Genomic DNA, 9,331 nt, shown 5'->3' on the forward strand with positions numbered 1-9,331 from the left:
TTGTGGACTACGCAGGAATCTAACAGGAAATTGGATAGAGAGAGAGAGAGATGGACAGAGGTTACAGCCTGAGTCAGATACTGAATCGTGTCTCATCATCAGATTGTTGATGTAATTGCTAAGTAAAAGTATCTCACCAATACCTGAGACTCTGGTGCAGATGTAGGTAGGTGCCTACATCTCACTGGGAATTAGGTGCTTAAACACCTTTGAGGATCTGGGCCACACTGCTTTCTTCAGAAGAACAAAAATCATGATGATTGGCAAATTTATCTAATTGGCCTATGACAACTCATTGGAGTTGCAGCTGCTTACATCTGAGCTGAATCTGGTCTAAAGGGTCTTGGATTTAATCAGGCTAACAAAAAAAAAATTAATTTATTTGACATTGAATTTCATCTCTGAGCAGAACAAGTTGTCATGCATCATCTATCACATCTTCAGTGCACGCTCTGCCCTCCTGCAGGGTCATCTCCACATTCCAGTGCTGCATCAGGGCACAGCCTCATGCCATCTCTCAGCCAACATGCCCACCAGTTGAACAGGATAGATGCTGGCATGTAAGAAGTCTCAGAGAGGCAGAGAAATGACTCAGTGACACCCACCTGGAATCTCTCAGAGAGGAAGGAGTGGAACTGCTACAGGCCCACCCCACCCACTCAGCAAGAGAGTCATCAATGTTGTCTGAGCAGTACTAGCAAAGGCTGTGACAGATCTAACATCACCATGGGCATGCATTGGCAGTTAGCAGAGGCAGATCACCCTCCACATACAACAGGAACGGTTCTGTGCCAAGCCCAGCTTTGAACTCTGGAAGGATGTTTGGAGGATCATGAAAGCTTGCAGAACCCTGCTGTGGCCATAACCTTCACCCCAACCTTCTCTGTAATTACATGAACTGAGAATTAAAACACACATGGCCTGAAATCCTGCCCCCCAAATTCTCATAATCTCATTGACTACAATGGAGCCAGGAATTCACGCAGGAGTCTAGAAGTTGCCACTTCCAGAGAGATTAGCCGGAGAGTCCCAATTTTCTGCTTTATGCTTCAGGTCAATCCAGTTGAAGGAGCCTGCCTTCTAGCAGCTCCACCAGCTTCTTCCTTTTATGAATAGCCAAACCTAAACTGCATGGCTAGTTTCACCACCTCAGCCCACTTTCCCCTGTTCTCCATATCCTCAGCGTTGAACTAACCAGTGGCAGAAGCGCAAATGCAAGAACAGAATTTGGCTCTAGGGTTTAGCTCAGTTCAGTGCTTAAGGAATCATGAACGTGCAGTAGTAGAGGGAAATTCTCTTATAGGAGGGACAGTGCATGTTTCATCTATGGTTTGCAATAATATGTGAACACACTGCAATTCTGTAGCACTTTCGACCCATGCTCTCAAAGCACTTTAAACAGGAAAATACTATGATCCCCATTTTTAAAGATGAGGCACAAGATATTAGATGTTTTTATGAGGTTACAGTGGCACAGCTCGGAACAGAACCCTGCTCACCTGATTCTCCATCCTGTGCTTAGACTAGGAGAGCACAGGCACCACCACAAACATAGGATCAGGTCAGCCTTTTGCAGGCAGGGTTTGGCTCACTCCAGGTTGCCACAGAACACGAAACTCCAGCTTATTAAAAGGCTGTTTAAAAAAAAAAAACAACCAAGCAACTTTCTGATTGGTAAGTCCCCTTCCCACCTCCCCAAAGTTGCTCCTTGATCTTGAAAGTATGGCCTCAGAGAATGACCTTTGACCTGTAGGTTGGAGGTTTAGCTTGTGTGTTAAAGTTTTATTGACTATGAGCTTCAGGGCCTCTTTGTAAACAAGCGAAATCCCATTCGAAGTCCTCAGGGCTCTGAGACATGACACTAGAAATGTCAGGGCCAATGGTTCTCTGGCCTCTCCCCTTATTCCACCAGGGACTTCTGCCCTGTGTTCTCTTTCAGGAAGTCATGGATGGCAGTGGTGAGACCCCATGTCAGGCAGGACCTGAGGACAAGGAGGGAGCCGCCCCGATAGAGAAGAGTCAGCTTCCTCCCGTGCGACTCCCAGACAGACCACACAGACTGCCAGAGGCCGAGGAGATCCCTCCCCACAACCTGTGACTGCATGTTGGCAATGAGGACACTCAGAGGGTACAATGCCAGGCAAGTCACCGTCCCATTAACACTGCCAGACACCAGGGCAGGGAGCCAGCTAGGCAAGCCCCTCGTGGCCAGGCCATCACGGAGGGGATCCTTAAAAGAGAAGTACAGTGCACTGCCCAGGCTGTTCCGCAGCAGGACGGGGCTGAGGCCACGATAGTAGCCTACAACCAGCCTTTCCTTCAGACCATATGAGTTGAATTCCCGCAGGATGCTGCGGGTGTTTGGGAACCTGGCATCTTTCCGTCCATCTTGCAGGACATTCTGGACCCGCTCAAAGGGGTTTAGGACTAAAGCCTCCACTAAGCCAGACAGGAATCCTGCTGTCCACCGCTCCCCCAGCGTGCAAGGCTCAGAAGGGTTGCTGGTGAGGAGAAGGAGCAAGCTGTCATGGGTGCCAAACAACAGGGTTCCCTGGAGCGTCTTGGACAAGAGTGGTGGGAAGAGGCCCCGGTAGAAGCGGCGCATGCCCTCCTGGCGCAGTTGCTGTATGGCCTCCTGTATGGAAAAGGCATGGATCTGCTGGCGGAAGATGGTCTTGTAGATGGGGAAGGTCACAAGGGTAGAGAGGAAGCTGGAGACGGCCCCTACATTGTAACTCCTGGAGCTCCACCTTCTCTCTTCCTCTTCCCTCCCCTCAGGGTCTCCGTGCTGCATCCTGGCCTTGTCCCCCATTCTGAGACCTTCTCCTTTAGTCACTAGGATCGGGTAGAAAAAAAACCCATAAGAGTTTGTAAGAAGGTTATGGGGCAAGTGAGTCGGAGTCATTCACCAGCTGGAAAGGTGTATTATCGTCTGGCTGACTAGTTTGCTCCTACCTGGAACTAACTCAAAAGAAATTATCCCTCTTCAAACACTGATCCCAGGCCATGTTGGAACACTCTGACTGCCCTGTCCCTTGGTCAATGGGAGGATTGATTTTCTGTCTTTCCTCCACCACCCACCCTGTCTTACCCCAGTTCTCTGCTAACATGAGAGACACATTTTATCCCTCCTCTCCTACGGGATGAGCCCTAACGTTTCCTTATATACTTGTTTCCCCATGTTGGGGACATAACTGTTGTATGTGTTTTTCCAGCAGAGCTGCCTCATGGCAGCAGCCTGAAGTCCCAGCGTGTGCCTTTTGTTGCTCTCCCTTGTGTCTTTGTTATCAGCATCTACCCTATAAGCAGCTGGAGCCAATCATCCCCAAGAGAGAGACATCAATCCAATGGTCCTTTCTGTGGAGATCTGGTATCTTATGTAGCTTGATAAGATTTTTGCAGTGTCTATACCCCAGATTACCACTGCTCCTGTACCAACTACGTGTGGCTGCCTAGAATCACCTCCATCAAAACAGAGAGACTGAGCCTGGCAGTTTATCCTGACAGAGCACTGGGTCTGGCTGAAGTCTGTGCCAGTGTAGGAAACGAGAGGTCTGGGTCTCCATGGAGCTGGGTACTGTACAGTCACATCCCAGGGCACAATCCCTGTGCCATGGAAGCTAAACATTCCTTCCCACTGGAGCTAACCCAGGCATGTAGGGCCTCATCCAAAGCCCACTGAAGCCTGGGGGAACTGTTCCTTGGACTTCAATAGGATTTGGATCAGGCCTATAATTCCCAGCCTTTAGGATAGTGTGCATTAGTTTGTGGGGAACATATGGTCAAAGCCGGCAGAGTGGCTGTGGAGAATCACTGCAGTTCCATGGTGCAGGGTGGGGGAAACAGGCACTGGGTATGAGGGCTTCTTTCACAGCAGCACTTGGTGACCTCCTCCTGAGCAGTCCAGCGGCAGGGCGCAGGCATGGGCAGGGCAAACACCAGCCCATCCCTTCAGCATGGGGCAATGCTGCATTGCTGCCTCTCGCATGGTAAGTGGAGTGGGGTTTTACCCCACACTGCCCACTGCTGTCCTGTTGTTTCCTTGTATTCCCCACCTGTCTGTCTCCACCCAATGTCTCATCTTATACTTGGATTGGAAGCTCTTTGGGACAGGGACTGGTCTGTTTGTCCAGCACTTAGCACAATGGGGTCCTGGGTCAGGCCCTTTGGTCCCAGGCGCTACTGCGATACAAATAATGATATGAAAAAAGTGGGATCTTATTTAAAGTCATTTAAAAAAAATCACATCATGCAGCAGCTGCCACAACAGATTTCAGATCTAAGATGACATGTAGATACGAGTTCAACACCATGGGTCAAACTCCTTGCTGCTGCAGCTCTGCTACAGCCAATGGAGGTCACCCCAGGGAGGAAGTAGGCTGAGTGCAAGCTCTCCAGCAAGGGGAGGGGGAGATGCATTTCACTCCTCCCCAGGATTATTCACCCATCCTGCTTAGGGAACCCAATTGTGCCATGACCCGGGTGGTACTCAGATGCCACAGTGACACACCTAGGCCCTGCTCCTGCAAAGACAGCTGCACAACTTCACACACATGCGAACAGGCTCACTAAAGTCAGTTGAAGTCTTTGCAGGATAGGAGCACTTGGAAGAATCCTGGGGTGACAATGGGAGCACACAGCTGTCACAGAGAGTGCACTTCCAATTGTACATTCAGGGCAGGGACTGTTTCTCTTCCCATCCGCTCTCACTTCTCAGCCCGCATCTCAGCCATCTCCTGGATGGAAACATAGTACAACCAAAGCCAAACTCCTGATCTTCCCTCTCAATCCATCTCCACTGCCTCTCTCTGTTACTGATATCACTGCCACCATCCTCCCTGGGCCTGGACCCTCCTCCATTTCCCTACACATCTTGGTCAGATCCAAATCCTGATGCTTTCTCCTCCTCAGCATCTGTCTCACCTACCATATTACTTTTACACACAGACATGCGCCTCCCCTTCAGTTCATACAAAATGCAGCTGAACTCCTCTCTCTCAAAAAACAAAACAAAACAAAACAAAAATCCCTTCACTGGACACCCCTCCCCTCTCCCCCATCTGCAACTGCATCAAAGTTAAACTTCTTGTCAGCTCCTCCAGCTTGTACAAGTCTGCTCCCCCCTACTTATATGACCATGTCAGGCTTCATGTTGCCCCCGCGCCTTGCTCATCTGTTTGTCAGCTTCTTGCACATGAAGCCAATGTCGTCGTAGGCTGGGGAGCGGCTCTTACTTTCTTTCCTCTAGGAATTTTAGTGGGTATTCTAGCCTTTCTGCTTCTTTAGGCTCCCACATCCCTTTGAGAGTCTGGGCCTTCTCCCTCAAGGGTACCTAGGCATGGGGCAACCAAACTTCCTGTCCATAAGGCCCATACCCTGTCCACATCAAAGTCCCTCTTCAAAATCCCACTTCTGCCATGCAGCATATGGGGAATCTTGGTAACCTGTATATGAAGTCCCTCTTTTTGTTCTCCATCCTCAGTTGGTCTCTGTTTTTAGACCATGAGTTCCTTAGGCCAGGGATAGTCCCTTCTTCAGGGTCTAGAAAATACTAGCACATTACAGGCTGTATCATAAACAAATAGTGAATAAAAATGTGTGTTGACACTGCCCCAAATAATATCAGCTGAGGCTGCAGTCTTATCACCTGTGATGATGCAAAGAGCAAGTAGATTTTGTGACTGGGGTAGTAAGTTGACTCAGATCCCAGACTGAGTTGGTTGGACTGCCAGATGGGGGGCAGGGGGAGGGGGAGAGAGAACCAAACTTCATTTATAAATTTGATCCAGACTCAATGAATATGGACCCCACACAATGCCATCCTAACCTCAGCCTTTTCAGAGGGTCATAGAATAGGGTGACCAGATAGCAAGTGTAAAAAATCTGGAGGGGGATCGGGGGTAATAGGTACCTATATAAGAAAAAGCCCCCAAAATTGGGCCTATCCCTATAAAATTGGGACATCTGGTCACCCTAATCACAGAACCAGTGTGGGGAGAAGTGGGGGGAAGAGAAAGGGAAGTCAGATCCAGCAATCTTGGTGATCCCTTACAGTCTGATGCCACTTTTTGAAGTGCCTGGATAAGAAAGTTAATCTACATTGGTGATATATATATATATATTCACATGAAGCAAATGTCATCAAAGGTGCGGGAGGGGCTCTACATTCCTTTTCTCCAGGAATTTCAGATTGGGTATTTGTCATAACTATAAAGGGAAGGGTAACAGCCCTCCTGTGTACAATACTATAAAATCCCTCCTGGCCAGAGACTCCAAAATCCTTTTACCTGTAAAGGGTTAAGAAGCTCAGGTAACCTAGCTGACACCTGACCCAAAGGACCAATAAGGGGACAAGATACTTTCAAATCTTGGGGAGGGGGTGCAGGAAGGCTTTTGTTTGGGCTCTTTGTTTTGGTGGTTGTTCGCTCTTGGGACTGAGAGGGACCAGACATCAATCCACGCTCTCCCAATCTTTCTGAACAAGTCTCTCATATTTCAAATTTGTAAGTAAACAGCCAGGCAAGGCATGTTAGTTTTATCTTTGTTTTCTCAACTTGTAAATGTACCTTTTACTAGGGTGTTTACCTCTGTTTGCTGTAACTTTGAACCTAAGGCTAGAGCGGGGTCCTCTGGGCTCTTTAAGTTTGATTATCCTGTAAAGTTATTTTCCATGCTGATTTTACAGAGATGATTTTTACCTTTTTCTTTAATTAAAAGCCTTCTTTTTAAGAACTTAATTTTCCTTGTTTTTAGATCCAAGGGGGTTGGATCTTGATCCACCAGGAGTTGGTGGGAGAAAGGAAGGAGGGGGGATGATTAATTTCTCCTTGTTTTAAGATCCAAGGGGTTTGGATCTGTATTCACCAGGGAATTGGTGAAGAGTCTCTCAAGGCTACCCAGGGAAGGGAATTAGCATATTGGGAGTGGTGGCAGTGGACCAGATCTAAGCTGGTAGTTAAGCTTAGAGGTTTTCATGCAGGCCCCCACATTTATACCCTAAAGTTCAGAGTGGGGAAGCAGCCTTGACAGTATTCTAGTCAGATTGCTCTGCAAAAGGCTTGATTTGTGGGCAGGAAAGCATAAAAACACCCTTATAATTTTATGCACTAAATTGCTCAGAGAAGAATGCGCCGATCAAAAATCAAGGACTAATGAGGTTCACTTAGGATCATCCCTAGGAGGTTTGTTTAAAAGGGTCAGAGGGGACTTCAGTTCTTTAAGCAATTAAAAGGGGGGGGGGAGTACATCACTAAGCCAAAGAGATAAGGCAGAAACCCCCTTTTAGAAATACTGTACCAATATTTTACCTTGTGTTTATCCTCCAGCTGTTCCTGCTTTCCACACACACACTCTCTCTCTCTCCCTCCCTCCTGGCTTGCTCTCAATTCATTCTCCTTTGCAGATGGTGAATGAGCTTTATTTTACCTTATGTCATTTGCAGCCCCTGAGAAATAGAGGGCTAGGTTACCACATCCTTTTTCCTCACAGAGACACCGCCCTGCCATAATCTCATTGGTTGCCCTCACTGCTACTCAGGAACATATCATCAGCATTAGCCAGGGACAGGCATATTACAGCTCATCAACTGGGGTGCTTTAGGGACTGAGGCATCAGCAAGAATAGCCGCACGATCTCAGTGAGGTAAGCATACTGGAGCACAGATGGCCAATGGCTGCTCAGGGGTGGGGTCGGGGAGCAGCATGGAAACCATTATATTACCTTGATTGTAATGCACTCTCAGGGTTGCAGGGATTCAGCACTACACTCTTCTTGTGTCAACTGTAGGCTGTGTTAGAGTTTGTGAGCCCCCCCTTTCCAACAAAGCACATACTCGACAAAGGGAAGACTGTCTGGAAAGAGTGGTTGCAACTCGTCAATTCTGTGGAGCGTTAACTGCTGAGATCTGACCATCCAAAAATCAACCACTAATACAAAAAGCTTTAAAACTAGCCCTTGAAATTGTTTTACTGGCCAAGCTTTTTCTGGGTATGGGGGTTTATCACTCTCAAAAGTCACTATTTTTGTGTCTGCACAGATGCAGGATAATTTTGCTTTAAATGACAGCATTTCTGATTTCTTTAGCAGGAACCAGCTTCGTGGTTCATTTCTGATGTTAATTTATAGCAATTGAAGCAAGATACTGACAGACAAGAAGAAATGGAAGCAACCTGGATCTCAAATGAGAGCAAAGAACGACTGTGAATCATGTTAATAAATTAGATTGAAGTCTCCGAGTTTGTCAGGGCTCAGACATCCCACTAATGGGGAATTTCCAGGAACATCCAGTTAACAGGATTTCTCTGCATGTGATCAGACATGGGATTGTGCTTTCTCCAGCCCTCTGCACATAGACCAGCAAACTTTTTTAAATGAAAGGAGGGATTTACTATGGGGTATACTGGGCCAGTGAGAAAGGGTGGAGCACAAACCAACCACTTCAAATATTTCTCCTTCTCCACAGGCTGGGCACTGGAGAATTTATGACAAACCTACAACTTGATGTAAGAGTAGAGTGCAAAAGTAAAGAGGGAAAATCTTCCATCAGTAAGGCCTGATCGCCTTTGAGAGGCAGCTTTTACAGCAGGCCAAACTTTCACATTTATTACAACTTGGCATGAGCTCATGTCTCATTTACTTTGTTTGACTTGCTCCATGTTCTAGGTGAAAACTGTTAGGCTTTCATTGATCCTGCTCAACATTTTTCCTTTGCTGTAGGCTGAAATCATCCTGTTGAATTTCAATAAATCACACTGGAGTCCAGAAAAATCAGCTAGTGTTCAAACAGATCTGCTCTCCTACCAAAAAGGAAGAAAGCAAGGAGCAAATTACATTGCTCTTGTGTAGACAACTTCTGGTTTGCCTCATTCTGCAAAAATCAAATAGCAGGGATACAAGAGTTCTGCCATTAGTGAGGTCACATTCTGGTTCAGACAGGGTTGCGAGAATAGGTATGTTTTCAGAGATGTTTTGTGTTGACTGTGCCTTTCACTCGTTGTGCAGTTCATCTTTAGCAGTGCCTAATTATAAAAATCTCTTAACTGCAGCCGAGTGCGCCATTACTCCTGGGTACAGGAAGTAAGCAGTGAAGAATTACAAGTTTCTGGCATTGCATGCTTATACTATAGGCTCCCCTTCTGTATAATATCACCTTCCAAAAGGCATCATTCTGCCACAAGATGTTCCCAGGAACTGTATGGTAAAGACACGGAAGGCTGATGATGTTCAGTAAACAACAGCATGTATGCACGTGGCATGTAGTTCTCTTAGAGAACTGTCTGCTAAATTTGAAATATGCACCTTTCACATTCCTTTAGGGGCTCAGACCACTACA

General features: G+C 46.9%; 1 protein-coding gene across 3 annotated transcripts; it reads right to left on the reverse strand.

Moving 5' to 3' along the window:
• Positions 1 to 352: 352 nt before the first annotated feature.
• SLC25A53 (solute carrier family 25 member 53) lies at positions 353 to 7,391 on the reverse strand. Of its 3 annotated transcripts, none has more exons than XM_054040488.1 (2): positions 7,308 to 7,391; positions 353 to 2,835 (listed from the first exon to the last, which is right to left on the reverse strand). In XM_054040488.1, exon 2 carries the CDS (start codon positions 2,810 to 2,812, stop codon positions 1,901 to 1,903), a length of 912 nt encoding a protein of 303 aa, XP_053896463.1. In that variant the 5' UTR covers positions 2,813 to 2,835; positions 7,308 to 7,391; the 3' UTR covers positions 353 to 1,900. The 3 variants fall into 3 exon arrangements, with proteins under 3 accessions (XP_053896463.1, XP_053896465.1, XP_053896464.1); XM_054040490.1 differs by lacking the exon at positions 7,308 to 7,391 and adding an exon at positions 4,570 to 4,672; XM_054040489.1 differs by lacking the exon at positions 7,308 to 7,391 and adding an exon at positions 4,511 to 4,525.
• Between the last annotated feature and the right edge of the window lie 1,940 nt (positions 7,392 to 9,331).

This window comes from Malaclemys terrapin, chromosome 9 (assembly GCF_027887155.1).
Source record: "Malaclemys terrapin pileata isolate rMalTer1 chromosome 9, rMalTer1.hap1, whole genome shotgun sequence".
In the NCBI taxonomy this organism is placed as follows: Eukaryota; Metazoa; Chordata; order Testudines; family Emydidae; genus Malaclemys; species Malaclemys terrapin.

Bases quoted from the DNA above. Each gene is read 5' to 3' on its own strand.
- SLC25A53 (XM_054040490.1), bottom strand. From the start codon at position 4,672: ATGTACAATTGGAAGTGCACTCTCTGTGACAGCTGTGTGCTCCCATTG. The intron at 2,836-4,569 runs GTGAGCCTGTTC...ACCCGATCCTAG, and splicing joins AAAGACTTCAACTGACTTTA to TGACTAAAGGAGAAGGTCTC.